Raw genomic sequence first — 23463 nt, forward strand, 5'->3', positions numbered from 1 at the left:
GTATTGGATTGGTATCAATTTTTTAACATCACAAATTTTAGCACCTTTTGACAAAACGTGCAAATTTTTTTATTTTCACATTTATTTTTCATTATTCCTTTCTTTCCCGATGCAGGGCCCAGAAAACGTCCTCAAGGGTTTGATAATAATTACTAAAAAATTTTCATTTGCCATGGAATAGTTTACAATTTTTTAATATGACAAATTTTAATGTTTTTTTCATAAAACTTGCATTTCAAGTTTTTGAAAATTTTTGTTGATTTTTAGGTTTCTCCAGCCTCCGGAAAATTATTATCATGTTCCGAGTTTCTGGATCTTTTTGAGCCAGTGAAACCATTTAAAGCTTGAAGTAGGGACACTGGATAATCTCTTGAGACAATGAACTGGTGTTGAAGATTTTCATATCTTGAATTTTAAAAAAACTTTTAAATTTACGATTGTTTTCAAATTTTTAATGTTTTTGTCCTTTTCTGAGTTTAGCTATCATTACTGGCCAAGGAAGCTTCTCAAGTCTTGTAGATGGGTTACTTGACATAACTCCAGAGACAAAAAATAGTTTTGAATTTTTCCACTGCGAAATCTCGAGGCTTTTCTTTAATTTCTGCAATATTTTGCAAATTTTTCAAGTATCAGTTTTTTATTTGATTTATTTTTACTAACAATGCTAGAAACTAAAAGTTGAAGAGTCGAATCAAGCTAAAGCTAGCCTCACTAAACCGCGGCTAGCTACTGACGAAGCCAACCGCTCGCCGGTCGTTTGAGAGCAATTCGCCCGTTAGTCGGTTTTGTTTGAAATGTTTGTTGATTGAAATGTTTGTTGAAAGTGTTTTTGACCAATTTTTCATCTGACACTTTCAACTTTTCGCCCTCAAAATTTTTATAAAAGTTTTCAGAGTCTTGAGATTAATTCGATTGACTTTGTTCAGTTATTTTCAAAATTTTCAATTAATTTCTCTTTAAGGCTGAACGATTCAAAAAAAAAATGCATTTTGCCGGTGATAAGCTCTCCAGCGGCCAGTTTTGGATTCACCCAGGTATACTTTCCAACAAAAAGTTAGCACTCTATTTTTTCACGACGCTAGGATAATTGGGCTGAAAACTAAATTTCGATTTGCATATGCTTTTTTTGATAACAGGCCGTCTTTTTGGTCAGGTGATCGAACAGTATTTCATATAAAACTGAGCATTATGCACAACTACGTTAAAGTCAACTATGGCCAATCTTGGGATTCTAATTTCCATGGTAAAAAGTTGTGCTGATTGAGCAAATTGAGAATATTCGACAACTGTCTGGGAAACCTAGAGATTAAAATTTTGCTGCAAAATTGTGCAAATCGTTCTTTTGTAATAATGCTGATAGCGGAGATTTATTACAATATTTAATTAATTTATCTGTTAGGCTTAAATATTTCAAAAGACAATGCATTTTGCGGCTGATACGCCCTATACTTACCTGTAATCCCAATGTCAGTAACGAGCTCAATTCATTTTTCCCAGTAAAAAATAAAAATGGTCTCATAATGTGATGTATTCACGTTTGTACAACTTTCTGACTAAATTTGAATGACTAAATTTGAATTTGCTTCGAAAGAGAAAACGTGAAATAGTTGTGAATTCGTTGCAACTTTCTTTACTGTCAGGATTCGATGAGTTCTCGAATTTGAACATTGCGATATCTGCTAAGTTAGCCCTGCGTTTGATGTAAAATCAGGTTTGACTAAGATCTCTAGCGTAAAGGCTGCGGAAGGTATTAACGGTTTTCCAAATATTTGCTTAAATCTTGTATACTTCCTGGTCAAAAACTGAATTTTTACGTTGTAAAACTAAAGTAACTTATCTCCTCCCAATCCCGCGCCCCACCCGACTGAAGCAAGCTACAAATGAAACGAGCCCCAGCCGGTCTTTCGAAAGCAATTATTAACGTTATGTTAATACGTAGGTCTTAAGCGGAGTTGATTTTTTGAAGTTGATCTGTCACGTATTCTTACCACTACCAGGGCCCCCAAGTCTATGGATGGCGAAGTGACGAACTATTTTTTTTCCTCGGGCACCTATTAAGTGAAAGTAATGAGTGCATCGACCTGAATGACCAAAAGTGCCCCAAACTTAGTTTCAGTAAAAGAGTATTTTTTGTGGTATCGTAAGAAATTAACCAAATAATTGTCGGAGGAATTGCTCAATCAACGGGCACGGAAATCTTAGATTGAACCCACAGAAACTGTAGCTTGTACGCGTGAACTGGGCTTGAAATGAAAAATTCCTGGTCCAATGCAAGGGTAGAGGCTATTGTTTATGTGGGTTAGTCTAAGATTTCCAAGCCGGTTGGTTCCACAATTTCTCCTAAATTAGTTGGCTATTTCTAACGGTACTTGTGTTTTGATTATTATCTCAAAATTTTTCTGCCTTTTTCCTGGTACCCAACATTGATTAAACTTCAGGAGGTCATCAAGAACTTCCACGCAAAGGTAGATCTCCAAAAGTTAACTTTCTGTCTTATTAATAGCCGCCCTCATCTTCTCAGCCGGCTATTATAGCGCTCCTATTTTTTTACAATCCAAGAATTGGATTGTATTGGTGCTCTGTCTTTTTACAATTCAAAGAATGTGAATTGTATTGGGGCGCTGTCTTTTTTTACGACTCGAAGAGGAGTATTGGAGAAGTCCTTTTTTTTTAAATCAATTTTATTGGAGTGATTTTTGAAGCGGGAAATGAAACGCGTGAAAAAATTTGGAGTGATTTTGGGGCTGAACAAAAGTTGAGAGCGGAGCGAAAAGAGAGTGGTTTTTGTTCATACCGCTGTCTTTGAGAGAGAGAGAGAGAACTTGATGTGTGAAAAAATTTTCTATAAGCGAGCGAAATTTTTTGTTCACGTGCGGCTTTTAAAAGCAGTTTTTTTGCAACTTTTGATGGTTATGAGGTTTGATTATGATATTGTATTAGTTTTAGGCTTGTTTTGATAGGAATTGAAGGTTTCAAGTAGTTAATTCTGAGTTTAATGCTAATTTGGAGGTATTTGATCAGTTTTGCTGATTTTTAGACGAAATTTAATGATTTTTTGCCCGTTTTATTGTCTTAATGCTTTAAGTGGGATTTGAATGGAAGCTTGTTACTTAGGGAATTTTCAGCTAACAATTGACTAAAGTTTTATTAGTCTAAATCATTCTTTTCTTCCGAAAATTGACAGAAAAATTGAGAAACTTTAAACCATTTTTCTTATTTTTTTTGCAGTTTTTCTTTTTTCTTAGTCTTAAACAAGTTTCTTAGCCTATTATGACTTGCTCAATGTTTTGCGAGCTTTCCATTGCCCTAATTGGAAAGGAATTTCACTCGGCTTTATGTTTTCTTGTACTATTAAAAAACGCAAGTTAAAAAAACTTAAGTTTGTATAATTTTTTTGTTGAATTTGTTTTTGAATGCCATTTCTTTTCTTCCCTAATTTTTTTATGGCATTTGTGGAGGTTCAGGGCTCACAATAGTGCTCCTAGTTGTGTAGCCAAAACTATAGTAAATTTGAGTTGAATGTTAATTTGTAGATTTTTGATCAGTTTTGCTGACTTTTAGACGAAATTTAAGATTTTTTGCCTGTTTTTTTTATTGTTTTAATGCTTTAAGTGGGATTTGGATAAAAGCTTGTTGCTTAAGGAATTTTCAGATACCATTTGACTAATATTTTCTTGGTATAGTTCATTTTTTTCTGAGGAAAATTGACAGAAAAATTGAGACATTTTAAAACCATCTTTCTTATTTTTTTTGAAGGTTTTCGTTTTTTTAATCTTAGACAAGTTTCTTAGCCTTATATGACTTGCCCATTGTTTTGCGAGTTTTTCATTGCAAAAATTTCAAAGGAACTTTATTCGGCTTTAGGTTTCCTTGTACTATAAAAATTTCAAGTTAAAAAAATATAGTTTTTTAGTTTTTTTTGTTCAATATGTTTTTGAATGCTGTTTCTAATCTTCCTTAATTTTTTTATGGCTTTTATGGAGGGTTCACAATAGTTGTTCAGTTGTTTAGTCATAAGGATGGGCAGTTTTCTCCTTCGAGTCGTTTCCGGAATTCTTCCGGCTATGTTTTTTTTTTAAAGATCTGTTCACACATTTTCATGATTTTTAAGTCAAGTTGGAGTAGTGATTTTGGTCACGCCGAAACAGGAAATGGAGCGAAAAAGCGAGGGGTTTTGCGGCGTGAATTTTTATCGCTCTAATTTTAAAGTAGAGTGAGAAAACGGTGTTTGAACAAAAATTCGGTTTCTCGGGAGTGGTTTTTTGTTCACATGCGGCAATTTCACTCTGATTTTTACTGTTTTTTCAATTTTTCGGATCGGATTTTTTTCTAAATGGTTTTCGCAATCCATTAACAGCTCATTCTAGGCCTAGTTTTTTGTTTAAATTGAATTTTCATTTCTCGCTAGTGGTTTTTTTGTTCACATTCGGCATTTTGACATTGATTTTCTGTTTTTTTTTCTTATTTTTTGATCTGATTTTTTTCAAAATGGTTTTCTCAAGTCACTCATAGTCCATTTTTGGTCTAGTTTTTCTGTTTAGTCAATGAAAATTCTTTGAATTGTACGTCAGGACTTGTCCTGCTATGTTTTTTTATTTTTGTAAGATGTTTTCACACCTTTTTTCATAACTTTGAGCTTTCAAAACGGGATAAACCGGTAAAGCTGAGCGGGCATCAATTTTCATTAGAGGCCCTTAGCCGCGGTTAGTAGTCCTTCAAGTGCATAGAGTGGTGAAGTTACTGGGAAGGCCGTATTTCAAGGTTAAAAGGTCATTTTTTGAGCTCAAAATGTTGCAATTTTTTGCTTTTTTTCGTCTTTTTTCGAATTTTTTGTTAGACTAGTCTAAAATAGAGGTTTGTAAAATTTGATAAAGGTCTTTTGCTAGAAATAATTACTTCTTATGACCATTTTAGGAGCTATATCTTTTGGTACTCGAAACATGAACACGCAAATTTATTTTCAATTGTTTACAATTTTTTCAAGGTTTTTGAAAATTGTTCTCATATTTTGAGTTTGTCAGCCCTAGCTGTCAAGCAACCTCCTCAACGGTTTGATAATAGGTTACTGCATATTTTCTAGTGGTAATAGAATGGTTTTCAACATTTTTGATAAAACTTGCATTTTTTTCAAATTTTTCAAAAATTTGTTTTCATTTTCTAAGTTTTCCGAGCCCCAGGAGCCAGGAAATCTCCTATTGCGTTTGATAATTGGGCACTAAAAACTTTTTTGGCCATGGAATGGTTTTCATCATTTTAATATCAAAAATTATAGCACTATTTTGATAAAACTTGCAATTTTTTCAAGTTTTTTTAAAATTTTTTTGTCATTTTTTAGGTTTCTCCAACCTCAAGGGCCAACGAACCTCCTGCAGGGTTTAATGATAGGTTACTGCTTAGCTTCTAGTGGGAATGACACAGGTTTTCAATTTTTAATTATCACGAATTTTAGCAGTTTGGTTTTAATGAAGTTTATTTCTCGAGTTTATATGCCATTAGTGGACAATAAATCTCTTTCAAGTCCTGTGCGTGAGTTAATGAGTATATTGAATTTTATCATATTCGGCCTTCAGGGTAAAGGCCTCAAGAGTTGTACCGATGAATATTTTCTTTAATTTGTTTGATTAGTTTAGTTTCTCAATTTTTTTATTGTCTTTTTGGCTGGGATTGTTCAATTGATCTGCTGGTCAGGTACATTAATTTTCAGTTTTTAATTCAATTCTTTGGATTGTATTTCAGGACTTGTCCTGCTATGTTTTTTTTACTTCGTCGAACTTTTTTTCGCTTTACCATTTTGCCGCTTTTTCGACATTTTGCGTGAAATCTTTTTGACTTCTCTAGGCTAGTTTCTCTCTTCTCTCATTCTGCTTAAAGTGAATTTGAACATCAGTTGCTCAGCAAAGCAATTCAAAATGAACAGAGTCAGTATAAAAAATTGAAGTCAGAAATAGAAACGGGATAAACCCATAAAGCCCATTTTTAGATGCCCGGTACTTGAACTTTGTTCTCATAAGTTTTAGTTACTATCTATAGTGCTTATTGGTATTGATACTAGACCCTGTAGCCTCTCACTGAGAGACAGAAGTATGTTCAATTACGAAATGCCATCAAAATAAATCGGACTAAAAAAATGTTTTTGTACAAAAATCTTTTTTTTTCAATACCTTCTATTCTTTCAATCCCAACCATGCTTATTGGAATCAACGGCGGCTATTTTCCGGCAATCTGCCGGGTATGTTTGATTTTGTACATGTTATTGTTTTTGTTTATGTGGCTGATGCTTATTTGTTAATAAACGAGGTGCTGAGAAATAGCATTAAGTCTAACGAGAAATACAAGTGAATTTAGACAACTCTAAATCTTTTTTTTTTCGTGACGTTACGTGGACCGAAATACAATGGTCATTTATTTTATAATGTTTACCATGTGGACAGTTGGTTAATTGGACTAAATTAGAGGTCAATTTGACTTTTAAGAACTAAAAAAATGGTGTGATAATTATTCAGAGGTGTACGTGGTGCCAGTGGTGGTACTGGTAGCGGCCTTAGTTCGAGGTCTTCTCTCCAAAACCAGCAGGACAACTCCACCTCCTCTTTAGTCAGTGCCTCCTTAGAAGACCACAATGGATCATCGACTGCGACCACCTCCACTGCAAACGCAGTGGCCAGAAGTAGGAGTACCAGTCCAGACAGTATGCTTCAAAACGCTATGAGGAAGCGTAGGAAAACTAGGTGGGTGTCCAAATGAATGTCAATAACTTCACTTAATTTTTTCCTCAAATTGAAAATTTTTGCAAATTGTACTTCTCATTTTCGCCAGTGTCTTCTAGTTTTTTAATTAAAGTATATTCTGGTTTTTTAATTATTTGTTTACTCTAAGTTTTGCTTCAGTTTTGTTTATTCGCAAGAAAGATGTAAACATTTTTTTTTCAAGTGAAACCGAATAGTTTAGTGCTGTCTCAAGAGACAAATGTTTGAGTTATCTTATTCTCTAGCGCCTGTGGCCGTTGTGCTTCATTTAACTTGAGAGTAAGGAACATTCACAAAGTTAAGTGCCTGATTGTGTTGCTGGTTTTTTTGCGATGGGTGCTTCTGATTGGAGGTTTAGGTCAAAGCGCCAACTATTGAATGACGTTATCTCAGGGTGCTTTCACTCGTAGCTTTCAAATCATCGGTTTGTGACGTGATTCAAGATATTTTTTGATGCCAAAATCTTGCCCACGAGTTTTTAAATCCTGCTCACTGTGCTACCAAAACACAAGTTGTCAGAAAAAAGCTTCATGGACCTGTAGTTTCAACTTATTAAAAAAGAGACTTCGACCAAAAACAATTAGAGAAAAATATGCACTGTAAAGCTGCCTTCAAATAATCTTCAATTATATTTCAGTTTCGATATCTTTAATTGCTCTCGAACGTTTAATTGCTCTTGAACGAAGTTCATAGCAATTATTGCAAACGTGTTGGTCTTTTTTATGCGAGTTTTTCACTTGACCGTTTTTGCGCTTTTCTTCTAGAACATTCTTTGACTTTTTCTAGCTTTCATTCTTCATTTTGAGTAATCTTTATTGCTCGCACTCCGAAGTAAAGCTTGTTGCTAATATAAAGTCGGTTGCAACAAAGCAACATTAAGGGCCTGATAGCCGAGTGGACAATGCATCTGGTGATGGATCGGGAGGTCAGTGGTTTGAATACCCGCGGGGTCAAATGTTTTTCCACCCGCTTGACGTTCAAAAGCAATTCTTCCGACATTAGTCGGTTTATGTTTGTTGGAGCAATTTTTTTAGTTGTCATTTTGTTTTTGCCCTTAACTTTTTGAGTTTTGTTCACTCTTGAAAGGATGTTCTGGATAGCCGCTGTTTAAAAACTGTCCAAAAATGTTTGATTGGTTTCAAATTTGACCAGTCTGGCCATTGTGGTACCTTTTTGTCAGGGAAGAGATTGACGATAGTAGTATGCTCATCTGCTATATGACTTGAGGGGGGGGGGGGTCCGGACCCCCCCCCTGCAAAGAACTTTACCACCGAAAAACTGATTTCTCGTTCTGAAGAGATATTTTTACAGGAAATATAGCAAGTTCTGATACCTATTTTAGACTTTAGGATTTTGTAAGTTCTTGTTATTTGGAATATGGGAATACAATTTTGGGAAACTGGATTTATTCTTGTCGCGGGCATATTTGGGATAAATTGAACTTTTATTAGATTTTGAAAATGGGGAATTGTTTAAACTTGTCAAGTTTTGTTTACGGTGGGGGATTTTATGAGGAATTAAATCAGAGTGGCTGTCTCTTGGAAACTGAATTTCAAAATAAAATAATTGGGCATGGGGTGTTTTTATGGATTTTGAAATTAATTTGCATCGGTATGGAAAAGCGGCCCAATTAAGATAAAGTAAATGTATGCCGGCAAATGCTGTCTGGAACTTTAAATTTGGTTAGGAAAATGAATCAGGGCCCTCTGTGTAGGAATTCAGTGGTTTGTTGATAAAAGTTTGGAATACAGCCCTTTCTGTCTGGTAGTCTTAGTTAAGCGTGAAGACTCAAATTTGGGGCCCTATATAGACAATTTTCCTTCTACACTGAACCAACTGTTGGCTGCTGTGTAATTTTACCAAACCGTAAAGTTTCTGATTGAAATGAACAAGTATAAATGTAAAAGTTGTGATCTCAATTTTGGAACTGACGAAGAAAAGTATAATCACTTTGTAAAACATCATATCAATCGCTATATAAAATACTGTCATCGATGTGAAAACCCCCTTTTTTTGTTTCCCAGTTCTCAAAGCATACCTATCACAAAAAACACGTCAACCCTTTATATAGTTATCCGATCCTAGTTTCTGGTAAAATATTTGATCAAATTTGTCCATTTTGCAAACAAGCTTTTTTTTTACAAGAGTTCGAAGATCATTTGAAATACAATTGTGCCTGTAAGGCCCGAGGCATATTCCATCGGAAGACTGGAAAACTTTCCTAAAGTAAGTTTTCTTTCAGCGTTTTGGACAAAAAGACTATTCGTAATATTTTACTTTGTATATCTTTTAACTTTCCGTTCTATAAAAGCAGTACTTTTTAATAATACAAAGAAAGTATATTACGATTAATCAGTGTCAGAATCATCAATGAAGGCACGGGTGCGTTTAATTGAAATAACTGGAGATTCTTCGGTCTCAGACACAGTTTCTAGTACCTGTTCAGAGTTTCTAGAAACAAGACTTTCGCTTTCATTGAATAGGTTTCTGTTTACATTAGCTGTTTTCTTCGCTTGCTAATATTTGCTAAAGTAGCACTGTCACTGCTGCTGGTAGATTTATCGGCGCTTTCCTCAGCTTCGTTGAGAATGAAGGTGTTACTGATTTCATGATTAGAGTCATCGCTTTGATCAGATAGGTTCGAAAGTTCGGCAACATCATTTAACTCCTCATTCGAATACGACTGTTGATGAAAGCCGGTACCTGGTGTTTCCCAGCCCGATGCTTCACCACCTTCGGGAAGTTCGAACACATTATAAGATTCATTCAATTCCGTAACCCCGTCAGTTTCGACGCACATTTTTTTCGTAATGTACTCGTCCCTCAACGAAAAGTGTCCCAATGGTAGTGTAGTTTTTCGGTCCGAACTGATATATCTCTTGTCATCATATGCGCTTAGCGCAATTTTGTTGACACAAACAGTTTGTAATTGATGTTTGTCGGTGTTGAATTTAATGTTTTCCACTCTCACTAGATCTTCGGTTTCTAATGTTTTTTTGAACATCTCATGGTTCAATTTGGCTTGGGCGAATTTTTTGGTTCCTTTCGCAGACATCTTTGTTTGCCCGTTAGTGACGAGAATAGAATACAGTTTTGGTTTAAGGGCACAAAACTCCTGTATTGGTGTTCCCGCAAGTTCATCTTTGAACTTTAAAACAACTTTTTTGTTCGATCTATCATAGAGTGTGTGATCTGTTGGAAAATTTGAGAGGTCAAAATGGTTTCTGAGCGCCAAATTTTTTTCCAGGTCTTTATAGAAGTTTGAGGTGTTCACCTTGTAAATGAAGGAGTCTGTATCTGAATACAGCAGCACACACTCGGTTTGTTTTTTCATTACATTGTAGTGGAACTCCAGCATGAAGAGCTTCGAAAGCTCGAAAATGCTAGCACCCACAATTTTTGGCTTGTTCCACAGGATAGACTGCTTTTTCTTAGTTATCAGAGTCAAGTTTTCGTCTATTATTTTAAAAAATATTACCTTCTGATGTTGCTTTCAGAAGTTCCTCCGCCGTTCTGACGAATGAAACTGACACTCGGTTTCGCAAACTTTCACAAAATTTTCCAAAGGTCGAATTTGACATTAGCTTCTAGAAATCCTGGTCAAACTTGGTGGATGCTTCCTGTCGTTTTTGCGCGTTGAGTGCAATGTAACTTGAAAGCCACTTCGATTGTCGGAATGTTACAGCTTGATGAACCTTGGTAATTTTGATGCCGTTGTTAACGTAGAATTTCAGTTTACGATAGTGAACCACATAGTTTCTCTTGGGGTGGAAGGTCTGTCTTAGCTTATTGGTTTTTGATCCAGTCAATTTAAGGGCGTTTTTAAAGAAGTTTGAAAGTCACTCAATTCTAGGGGATCGATTGGTTCCTTGTCTGGTACAAGTGGATAGTCTGCATGTTTATCATTATCATGTAGTGCTTCAGGGTACTCCAAATCCACTTCAATCAGGAAACAAATATCCCCCTCATCTTCTGTTTGTAATATTTCGTCCAATGAAATGTCGTCAACGAGCTCAAAATCCTTGAGTGGCAATGGGTAGTGGAGCATGATGCCACCGTAAAGATTGTTTGCATCAATGTAGATTAGTGATGAAACATCTTTCGACTCGTCAAATTCCGGCAACATGGTGTTATTGGCAACCTCCTGTCTTGAGCTAAAGACAGAGGACAACCCTCCACGCATCATCCTCTCTGTCATGTCAAGTATCCGTCGATCAGTCAGTAGCTCAAGTTCTGATTCGCAAACTTTTAGGCTGGCACTTCCTGAAAAGTTTGAGGCTGTATAGAATTGGGAACAGTCCAATCCGTATGTGTTATAACATACGGATCGCAGGTCCTCAAATCAGCATGCTAACTGGAGAACATCTCCTGTAAGGTAATGTTCGAGGAACTGTTTGAGGCTTTCGCAGTTGAAAACTTTGAACACATTATTCAACTGAATGAGTTCTTCATTGGTAACGTCGATTTCTTTAGACTTGGAAGAGACAGATCACTTAGCTTGCTTACTGAATGAAATCACATATGAGTATGGAAAGTTTCCTTTTTTCTTCAACAGTTTTTGCTGCTCGCCTGTATAGCCCCGATAGAAGTGGTCTTGGAGAGAAAACTTTGTGTCGGGTAAACTTTCTACCAGTTTATCTAAGCTAAAAGGCATGAACTTGAAGCTGTCGATAAAACAAAGGTACTCGTACACTGCAACCTTGTCACGCTTGCGTTTTCGCGTTTTAATGAAAACGCCAAAATTGAGTGCAATAAACTTCTCATCATTGGTTGGTATGACTTCAATTTTTGTCGACTGTGAAGCTGAGTGTAAGGACTTCACAATATGTAAATCATAATTCATCATATTGTGAGCGTTCACTGGTGTGTAATTTAACGTTCATCGCTTTAGATTACACTCACTATGCGCATATCCGATGAACTGTCCGTTGAAGTGGCAGTGGTCTAATACTTTTTCGGTATCATTGTTGAAATCAACATTACAAATCCAACACTTTGACCATGTGTCTCTTGGAGGTGCTGTCCCAAGAAAACATGGGAATTTCCGCTTTTGATGATAGAAATGTTTTGCAAGTTTCTCTATTTTTGTAACAAAGTGTTCCATACAATCGGGTCCAGTGTATACATCAAAATGCAGGGGCTCAGGGTTATTGCGCTCAACAACAATCATGCAGTAACTGCACGGGAGATGTTGTTCTAATGCAGAAGTGCTTGAAATAGTTGGGTTGTTTCTTACCGTTGCAACTGGCACAACCAGACATTGCAGATCCAGGTACACCACTAAAGGTGAAAACCACCTTGCCGCATAATTCTCGAACTTTACATTTTTATCGCCTGTGGGCATGGTTATTTGTACTGAATCGTTTTCCAGACAAACTTTTTGATGAGAAATGAGTAGCTCTGCTGATGAACATACATGAAAACAGTTCCGACACAGCTCGTTTCTATCACGATACTCCCTTCCTTTAACTTTCGCAACAAGTTTCATTAAGTTGATAATGAGTACGTAGTGGTAGGTCTGTTAGTTTTGTAGGAGCAAAGAGTCCAGAACAAAGGGAAATCGTTTTCCTTTTGACAACCTCAGGGGTAGTAGATGGTTCTTGTTGTACCTTAAGCAGAGATTTTTTTTTATTTTTACAGGGTGGATTATCAAAAAAATTTTTTTATTAGAAAATTGAAGTTCTTCAAAGTTTTTTTTTCATTGAAAGGTTAAGTTTTTAGTAGGCAAAATTGATGTAATTTAAAAATCTTATTACCTGAACACATCAACTTACACTTCATTGAGATCCTCGAACTTTGATATGTCATGAAGACTCATTGGCATTTCAAAGTTCCCTTTGGGCATCTTGGCTGACGGGTTCTCTCTGCTGTATGTAAGAATTTGTCCTTGGCCTGAAGCACGGTGTCCTGAAGCCTTCGTCCTGGGACTGAAGCACGGTGCTGGCGGCTCCAGTTTTTCTTTTTTTATAAACAATGTGGTATCCAGCTGTGTAGCAATATAGAGAGCAGTTGTCATCGCTTCCATTGTGTGTGTTCAGCAAATGGAATCCCTTCTCAACGGATGGCCTTCATGAAACAGTATGTAGCTGCTACCCCGCACTGCAAGGCATTTAACCAGTTTCAGGGTTACCTTGTCTATAGAGAGCAGCTGCCATCCATTTACGTAGCTTGAGAAGTTTACAAGCTTGGACACAATGTTGTCAATGAGAGATTCGTAGCTTTCATCTGAAATCCCTGAATGGTACACCGTCACTGTTTCTGTGTTGAAGTACACGCTCACTTTTTCAACTTCTTTATCTAAGGGCTTCTGAAGCGTCATTTCAACGTTTAATTGAAGTTTTTGGGGAAATTTGTGTGTGTTTTTGGATAATTCTTGACACTTCATCACGCTTTCTGAACATGTATTCCATTATGTCCAAATCTTTCTCCCCCGGTTGAAACTACTAGTAGTTTACACCACCGCTGATTGAACTGACAGTGGGCCTTGACGAGTCAATCTCATCTTCTTCCATGTCCAGTATTGGCACGCCATGTTCGTTGTTAACGTGTTCCACATAGTCCAGCTTTGTTTGAAAACCTACACGACAAGTGTAACACACTTTCGAAATAGGCTGCTGGTGAGAATTATGGGAATGCTTGCGCAGCGTAGGCAAGCTTCGTACTTTCTGAAAGCAATGAAAACAGCTAAACGTTGGTACATCCGGAAATATGTTATGTTCTTCAGGTGTTTATTAAGAGAACGTCGATGGCAGAGTGGTGTTGAACAGTGGGGGCATTGTATCGCCATGTTGACGCAGTTTTATTTTGAATGCGTTTTTAAGCTTGCAAAAGTTTCAACAAATGAATTTAAGGAAAATTGCAAAATTGATAAACCTTGGAAAAGATTCAAGGAAGGAATGGTTGAAAGAAATCCGAAAATGTTTGCAGAGTCTACCAGACAAAACTTTTTCGAATAAATATAAGAGGAGGTATGAGAAAAAGCAATGTAATTGTTTTGAGTGTTGAAGGAAAAGATTTTGAGTTTATTTCAGTTAAAGCTTGAAGAATTTATCAACTTTAAAGAATGAAACTAAATGAGAAATTAAAATAACAGCGCGATTGTGACAAACAATCTGTGGAATTTCATGCACGCCTACCTCAGAAATTCAGGATTAGATAATTGAAGTTCAGAATACAGAGAATTAACATTTGCCTTGTGCAATTTTTATCGTTTACAACTTTGAACCTGTACGTGCTGTTTTGTAAATAGACACTTACCAATGTTTCAGGTGAAATTCTTTTCAGTCTTACTTTGTATAGACATTTGCGTATTCAACAAAACCACATTTACCCCAGTTTTGGGAATTTCTTATCAAACTTTGATTTTATAGCTGAAACATTTGTAAAAGTAAAACTCTTTTCTAGATAGTATTAATTGCATTTGGCGCTATTATTCAAAGAAAGGTCAGGGAAAGTCTAAAGGAATTCATTCAAGATCTAACCTTTACGCCCAAGATAACAATGTTTGTTTAATTCCAATGTATTCAGGGGTCCATATTTAGACCTGAATAATAACCTACCTCAAAACTTTGAAGTGGCAGTGGTCTAATACTTTTTCGGTATCATTCTTGAAATCAACATTACAAATCCAACACTTTGACCATGTGTCTCTTGGAGGTGCTGTCCCAAGAAAACATGGGAATTTCCGCTTTTGATGATAGAAATGTTTTGCAAGTTTCTCTATTTTTGTAACAAAGTGTTCCATACAATCGGGTCCAGTGTATACATCAAAATGCAGGGGCTCAGGGTTATTGCGCTCAACAACAATCATGCAGTAACTGCACGGGAGATGTTGTTCTAATGCAGAAGTGCTTGAAATAGTTGGGTTGTTTCTTACCGTTGCAACTGGCACAACCAGACATTGCAGATCCAGGTACACCACTAAAGGTGAAAACCACCTTGCCGCATAATTCTCGAACTTTACATTTTTATCGCCTGTGGGCATGGTTATTTGTACTGAATCGTTTTCCAGACAAACTTTTTGATGAGAAATGAGTAGCTCTGCTGATGAACATACATGAAAACAATTCCGACACAGCTCGTTTCTATCACGATACTCCCTTCCTTTAACTTTCGCAACAAGTTTCATTAAGTTGATAATGAGTACGTAGTGGTAGGTCTGTTAGTTTTGTAGGAGCAAAGAGTCCAGAACAAAGGGAAATCGTTTTCCTTTTGACAACCTCAGGGGTAGTAGATGGTTCTTGTTGTACCTTAAGCAGAGATTTTTTTTTACTTTTTTACTTTTTGAGGGGGGATTATCAAATTTTTTTTGTTATTAGAAAATTGAAGTTCTTCATAAAGTTTTTTTTTCATTGAAAGGTTAAGTTTTTAGTAGGCAAAACTGATGTAACTTAAAAATCTTATTACCTGAACACAAACTTACACTTCATTGAGATCCTCGAACTTTGATATGTCATGAAGACTCATTGGCATTTCAAAGTTCCCTTTGGGCATCTTGCCTGATGGGTTCTCTCTGCTTTATGTAAGAATTTGTCCTTGGACTGAAGAACGGTGTCCTGAAGCATTCGTCCTGGGCCTGAAGCACGGTGCTGGCGGCTCCAGTTTTTCTTTTTTTTATAAACAATGTATTCAGCTGTGTAGCAATATAGAGAGCAGTTGTCATCGCTTCCATTGTATATGTTCAGCAAATTCGAATCCCTTCTCAACGGATGGCCTTCATGAAACAGTATGTAGCTGCTACCCCGCACTGCAACGCATTTAACCAGTTTCAGGGTTACCTTGTCTATAGAGAGCAGCTGCCATCCACTTCCGTAGCATGAGAAGGTTACGAGCTTGGACACAATGTTGTCAATGAGAGATTCGTAGCTTTCATCTGAAATCCCTGAATGATACACCGTCACTGTTTCTGTGCTGAAGTACACGCTCACTTTTTAAACTTCTTCATCTAAGGGCTTCTGAAGCGTCATTTCAACGTTTAATTGAAGTTTTTGGGGAAATTTGTGTGTGTGTGTGTGTTTTTGGATAATTCTAGACACTTCATCACGCTTTCTGAACATGTATTCCATTATGTCAAAATCTTTCGCCCCCGGTTGAAACTCCTAGTAGTTTACACCACCGCTGATTGAACTGACAGTGGGCCTTGACGAGTCAATCTCATCTTCTTCCATGTCCAGTATTGGCACGCCATGTTCGTTGTTAACGTGTTCCACATAGTCCAGCTTTGTTTGAAAACCTACACGACAAGTGTAACACACTTTCAAAATAGGCTGCTGGTGAGAATTATGGGAATGCTTGCGCAGCGTAGGCAAGCTTCGTACTTTCTGAAAGCAATGAAAACAGCTAAACGTTGGTACATCCGGAAATATGTTATGTTCTTCAGGTGTTTATTAAGAGAACGTCGATGGCAGAGTGGTGATGAACAGTGGGGGCATTGTATCGCCATGTTGACGCAGTTTTATCTTGAATGCGTTTTTAAGCTCGCAAAAGTTTCAACAAATGAATTTAAGGAAAATTGCAAAATTGATAAACCTTGGAAAAGATTCAAGGAAGGAATGGTTGAAAGAAATCCGAAAATGTTTGCAGAGTCTACCAGACAAAACTTTTTCGAATAAATATAAGAGGAGGTATGAGAAAAAGCAATGTAATTGTTTTGAGTGTTGAAGGAAAAGATTTTGAGAGTTTATTTCAGTTAAAGCTTGAAGAATTTATCAACTTTAAAGAATGAAACTAAATGAGAAATTAAAATAACAGCGCGATTGTGACAAACAATCTGTGGAATTTCATGCACGCCTACCTCAGAAATTCAGGAATAGATAATTGAAGTTCAGAATACAGAGAATTAACATTTGCCTTGTGCAATTTTTATCGTTTACAACTTTGAACCTGTACGTGCTGTTTTGTAAATAGACACTTACCAATGTTTCAGGTGAAATTCTTTTCAGTCTTACTTTGTATAGACATTTGCGTATTCAACAAAACCACATTTACCCCAGTTTTGGGAATTTCTTATCAAACTTTGATTTTATAGCTGAAACATTTGTAAAAGTAAAACTCTTTTCTAGATAGTATTAATTGCATTTGGCGCTATTATTCAAAGAAAGGTCAGGGAAAGTCTAAAGGAATTCATTCAAGATCTAACCTTTACGCCCAAGATAACAATGTTTGTTTAATTCCAATGTATTCAGGGGTCCATATTTAGACCTGAATAATAACCTACCTCAAAACTTTGAAGTGGCAGTGGTCTAATACTTTTTCGGTATCATTCTTGAAATCAACATTACAAATCCAACACTTTGACCACGTGTCTCTTGGAGGTGCTGTCCCAAGAAAACATGGGAATTTCCGCTTTTGATGATAGAAATGTTTTGCAAGTTTCTCTATTTTTGTAACAAAGTGTTCCATACAATCGGGTCCAGTGTATACATCAAAATGCAGGGGCTCAGGGTTATTGCGCTCAACAACAATCATGCAGTAGCTGCACGGGAGATGTTGTTCTAATGCAGAAGTGCTTGAAATAGTTGGGTTGTTTCTTACCGTTGCAACTGGCACAACCAGACATTCCAGATCCAGGTACACCTAAAGGTGAAAACCACCTTGCCGCATAATTCTCGAACTTTACATTTTTATCGCCTGTGGGCATGGTTATTTGTACTGAATCGTTTTCCAGACAAATTTTTTGATGAGAAATGAGTAGCTCTGCTGATGAACATACATGAAAACAATTCCGACACAGCTCGTTTCTATCACGATACTCCCTTCCTTTGACTTTCGCAACAAGTTTCATTAAGTTGATAATGAGTACGTAGTGGTAGGTCTGTTAGTTTTGTAGGAGCAAAGAGTCCAGAACAAAGGGAAATCGTTTTCCTTTTGACAACCTCAGGGGTAGTAGATGGTTCTTGTTGTACCTTAAGCAGAGATTTTTTTTACTTTTTTACTTTTTGAGGGGGGATTATCAAATTTTTTTTGTTATTAGAAAATTGAAGTTCATAAAGTTTTTTTTTCCATTGAAAGGTTAAGTTTTTAGTAGGCAAAATTGATGTAACTTAAAAATCTTATTACCTGAACACAAACTTACACTTCATTGAGATCCTCGAACTTTGATATGTCATGAAGACTCATTGGCATTTCAAAGTTCCCTTTGGGCATCTTGGCTGACGGGTTCTCTCTGCTTTATGTAAGAATTTGTCCTTGGACTGAAGAACGGTGTCCTGAAGCATTCGTCCTGGGCCTGAAGCACGGTGCTGGTGGCTCCAGTTTTTCTTTTTTTTATAAACAATGTATCCAGCTGTGTAGCAATATAGAGAGCAGTTGTCATCGCTTCCATTGTGTATGTTCAGCAAATTCGAATCCCTTCTCAACGGATGGCCTTCATGAAACAGTATGTAGCTGCTACCCCGCACTGCAACGCATTTAACCAGTTTCAGGGTTACCTTGTCTATAGAGAGCAGCTGCCATCCACTTCCGTAGCTTGAGAAGGTTACGAGCTTGGACACAATGTTGTCAATGAGAGATTCGTAGCTTTCATCTGAAATCCCTGAATGATACACCGTCACTGTTTCTGTGTTGAAGTACACGCTCACTTTTTAAACTTCTTCATCTAAGGGCTTCTGAAGCGTCATTTCAACGTTTAATTGAAGTTTTTGGGGAAGTTTGTGTGTGTGTGTGTTTTTGGATAATTCTAGACACTTCATCACGCTTTCTGAACATGTATTCCATTATGTCCAAATCTTTCGCCCCCGGTTGAAACTCCTAGTAGTTTACACCACCGCTGATTGAACTGACAGTGGGCCTTGACGAGTCAATCTCATCTTCTTCCATGTCCAGTATTGGCACGCCATGTTCGTTGTTAACGTGTTCCACATAGTCCAGCTTTGTTTGAAAACCTACACGACAAGTGTAACACACTTTCGAAATAGGCTGCTGGTGAGAATTATGGGAATGCTTGCGCAGCGTAGGCAAGCTTCGTACTTTCTGAAAGCAATGAAAACAGCTAAACGTTGGTACATCCGGAAATATGTTATGTTCTTCAGGTATTTATTAAGAAAACGTCGATGGCAGAGTGGTGTTGAACAGTGGGGGCATTGTATCGCCATGTTGACGCAGTTTTATCTTGAATGCGTTTTTAAGCTCGCAAAAGTTTCAACAAATGAATTTAAGGAAAATTGCAAAATTGATAAACCTTGGAAAAGATTCAAGGAAGGAATGGTTGAAAGAAATCCGAAAATGTTTGCAGAGTCTACCAGACAAAACTTTTTCGAATAAATATAAGAGGAGGTATGAGAAAAAGCAATGTAATTGTTTTGAGTGTTGAAGGAAAAGATTTTGAGAGTTTATTTCAGTTAAAGCTTGAAGAATTTATCAAAATTTGTAAAAGTAAAACTCTTTTCTAGATAGTATTAATGGCATTTGGCGCTATTATTCAAAGAAAGGTCAGTGAAAGTCTAAAGGAATTCATTCAAGATCTAACCTTGTACGCCCAAGATAATAATGTTTGTTTAATTCCAATGTATTCAGGGGTCCATATTTAGACCTGAATAATAACCTACCTCAAAACTTGTTAAAACTTAACAAGTTACTGATATGTTGCTAGAGACTAGGGGCGTGATTTGAATGGATTTTCTTTCCCGAGACCAATCTCAGCTAAGTAAAAGAAGAAACATGGTCTCTTTATGAAAACTGTTGTGATACGATTCTAAATCTGAGAACAAAACGAATGGGTCAAGATTAGATCTGTTAGTTATGAAAAAAGTTTTGCTTTGCTTTTCAAAAACTGTCCAACTATCGTCTATGAACAGTTACCTAACAGCTCAGAATGAAAAATCCAAAATCGTATATCCAGGTTTTGAGATAAGTTGAAAAAAATCCTAAAATTATACAATTCTTTTAAAATTATTTTAAAAAATTTGAAGATGACTTTGAAAAAAAAACTGAAGAGTTTAATAATTTTTTTCAGGAGCTAGCAGCATGATTAATTGCATCCCTAATGTGCACAAGAAAAATCAGAGTAACTATAAGAAAAAAATTGAAAAAAATACAAATTTTGTAAGCTATTAGTCATTCAGTTTTCAGCTTTGATCTCTTAGTATATTATGAAAAAAAATTGCTTTGATTCTCAAAAACTGGTCAAGCATCATCCATTAACAGTTACCTGACAGCTGAGCATGAAAAATCCAAAATCGTATATCCAGATTTTGAGATAAGTTGGAAAAATTCAAAATTTTTGTATTAAAAATTGAAGATAACTCTAAAAAATTTGATGATTACAATTCTTTTTCGTCAGAAACTAACAGCACAGTCAGTTTTGTTCATCTCTGTCAACAATTTTATCTTCTGTTTGAAAAATTTGAAAAAATCAAATTTTCAAGGTTTTTGCTATATACCGTTATCAGACTAAAATAACTTTTTCTTCAGAAATTTACAGTTTTTTTTTTCAAAACCTGACTTGGCAAACTAGCCACCACACTGCCAGACAAGAAACCGTTAGAAACTGAGGAATTCGGAAGCTGCATTTAATTCCATTGAAACTTTTTGAAAATTAAATGGGGCTGGTAAACAGAAAATTTTATACAAATTTTTGATTTTTTTTGCGGTTGAATTAATATCATTTTTTTCCTCAACTGTTCTGGCACTCTTATATATTCCGGTTCTCAGCTGCATAAAAACAACTCGGCGTTTAACGAATCAACATTTTTTCTCTAACGAAGAAGATGTTTTAAATAACTGTTTTTTAAAGAATGAAAGCTCAATCAATTTAGTTTTACAACAAAAAAACGGCTTGAAAAAATTGAACGAGAACTTGTTTACAAGCTTTTTTTAAATACTGTTGTATTGTTCGATTGGAGTAATAATAAAATTAGAGTTTATGAAAAGTTCTCTCGCACTGGTTGAGTGAATTCTCTTTCTTAGAGCTTTCAGTACACGTTGTGTTTCTTTGTTTATTGGAGCTGTAGTGGAGTCAGGTTCTGGTGTTGATTCTCCCCCTTCTGATTGCTTGTTTTCTACTGTTCTCTCAAAGTTTGTCCCGGAGAGGTTGTCCAAAAGAGAACTTGCATTTTGCTGATCGCTGATTTGTTTTTCCCAGTTTTGAGAAAAGTGACGGACTGCTCTCAAATGACGATACAGTGGGACTAGGATCTCTCACCGGCGTTGTACATGTTGTTGGCTGAAAAGGTGATTCGGGTGATCGTGCTAGTCCCCAGAGATCAGCCAAACTGTCGCAAGCTTCTACTACACCGAGTTGATTTTCAAAGAATGGTACCATATTGCAATCATATTTGTAGAATACTTTTTTCAGGTTTTCCGGTAGATCAGGAATTTTATATGAGGAGAGATTGTCTGGGACTTTAGATGGAGGAATAATGCCTCCAGAAGTAAAAATTGCGCCTCCATGCGTGTCTGTTGTTGGTTTTTCAGGTAACTTGGCCATGAAGTTGAAAAATATTTTCGGGAGCAGGCAATGGTTGAGGGTGTTCCATTCATATTTCTCGTTGTACCGCTTCTGCTGGACAACCACTAAGAAATTCTCATGGTGTGTTTGATACACCAAAGTTCGTTCCCAAGAATTTTCGTCTTCTGTGAGGATATAATAAGACATTATTTTCTAGTTTTTGGTAGGTTACTTTTAAAAGTTGAAAAGTAAAACAGCAAGTACGATTTTTTGTAATTTCTTGGCGTTGCAAAAATTGAGAAATGAAAGAAATATTTAAGCGTACAAAATTCAAACTAAATGACAATTTTTCTCTGTGCATGTAAGTGCAGTTGTTGATTTTAAATTGTTTCTATACTGTTGAAGAACTTCAAGAAAGTATAAATTTCATTCAATAACTCCACTCCCAAATATAATCTGCTGACAAACCCCAGGTCACAATTCAATCTACCTTATAATAACGTGTTATTTATTGAACAAACTTAAAACTAGTTTGTTGAAAATACAGAGAGATACATGTGTCTGACCCATGGCAGTTTGCAGTTACTGTTCCTGTTAGCTAACCATTTAGCTAAACATAGAGCTATCATGTAGGTTAACGTTATATTTTGCACACTATTCTTATCAGGTGAAGTGTTTTGTTTTTAGTTCATGCATTTGTGTGTGTATGTGTTCAAATCAATTTCGTTGTTTGTTGGAGATACTATAGAGATACATGTGTTTGACACATGGCAGTTTGCAATTACTATTTCTGTTAGCTAACCATGTAGCTAAACATACAACTACCATGTAGGTAAACGTTGTATTTTATACATTTTCGTTATCGGTTGAAGAATTCTATTTTTAGCTCACACATTTCTGTGCGTGTGTTTAAATTTGGTTTCCATAGAAATTCATTGGTATTTCTTTTTCAGTTGAAAACAGTTTGACACAATATTTTGGACAAAGAATTTTACAATGCCATTTACAGCTGAGAAAGACGCCGAGTTTGGACACGCTGATTTTGACGTTTCTTAAAGTGAAAAACGTTTGATCAGAGCAACGATTAAGTCTTATGAAAAGACTGGAAGTTAAGTTTTTTTTAAAATTATTCAAAAAAGCTGATCATGACTATGAATTTCAACAAAGAATAACACTAACACTTGAAGAAATTGAAAAGCTGATGAAAAAATCTCCAAAGATTCGATCCATCGCTAACAATTCTAATGATACTGATATAGCAGCTAAGGCACCAACAGCAATGAACCCAAAGTTGAAGCAAAAAAAGGACGAGCACGATATATCTGAATAAAAGAATCGTTTGACAAAATGGTGGAAGCTATGTATGAGCGTTCACCTGCTTACTTTAAACAATTTCAAAAGAATTTCAGGTTTTTTGTCTCTGAAGAGAAGAAACCATCTTCAATGTTTGCCAGGAATTACGCTGTATGCATGCATTTTGAAAACGGCTATTGTGAAGTGTTACCCTCTAACCATTATCATGCGTTGTTTGATGTGTCTGACGTTTCTACGGAAATAATGAAACGAAATAAAATTTATGCAGTTCCTTGTTTGTACACAACCTTCAAAACTTTTTTTTCAAACGGGACTACAGTGGAAACAAATTGAGAGATTTTAGAAAAACTCAAACTAGCTGTGGAATACAACGGTTCAGCAACCGCTAACAGAAGGAGACGCAACCGCAATTTAGAAGCGTTTTATCAAATTTGAGCAATGCCACGAGCAAAAGTCACCGTCAAAGTGGGAATTGTTGCTTACAAATCTCTTGGTAATGCTGAGAAAACATCAAATCAACAATTACAAACTGACTGGTGTTCAACTGAAACTCTAAAGAGATTTGAAAACATTTCGTTTGGTCCACATTCTGGTGCTTTCTGTCAACTAAAGGATATTTTTATGAGTGGCTATGGAAAATTAGATATTGACAGTGATGTTTTGTGTGTACGCCTACTTTTTGAAGAGAAAATAAAGTTTTGAAAAAACAATTTATTTCATCAAATCATGTTAGTAATGTTAGAGCATCATATGAAGCGCAAAACGTATCAAATCAACATCACTCATCTTCTCAATTTCTTTTTCACCAAAAAGGTAATGAGCAATATAAATGCAAAATAAACCACACATTTTTGAATTTGGTTTTCGAATAGGCTGGTTTCTCAGCAATTCATACACAGTTCGAATATCAACAGCACAGGAAATAAATCTATTGTGTAAATGTTTATATGATGTTAGATTTTGTCCCAACGGATCCGCAAAAACATAATCTCCATTTTTTTGACAAATAAGTGTCCA

General features: G+C 36.1%; 1 protein-coding gene across 1 annotated transcript in view; it reads left to right on the forward strand.

Moving 5' to 3' along the window:
- Positions 1 to 23463, forward strand: part of LOC142353031 (uncharacterized) — a 280268-nt gene that overhangs the window by 243736 nt on the left and 13069 nt on the right. Inside the window, exon 4 of the mRNA XM_075405222.1 lies at positions 6504 to 6728. Within this exon, the coding sequence (XP_075261337.1) occupies positions 6504 to 6728 (225 nt within the window). The remainder of the gene's footprint in view (positions 1 to 6503; positions 6729 to 23463) is intronic.

Source organism: Convolutriloba macropyga, chromosome 14 (assembly GCF_964194025.1).
Source record: "Convolutriloba macropyga chromosome 14, txConMacr16.3, whole genome shotgun sequence".
Classification (NCBI taxonomy): Eukaryota; Metazoa; Xenacoelomorpha; order Acoela; family Convolutidae; genus Convolutriloba; species Convolutriloba macropyga.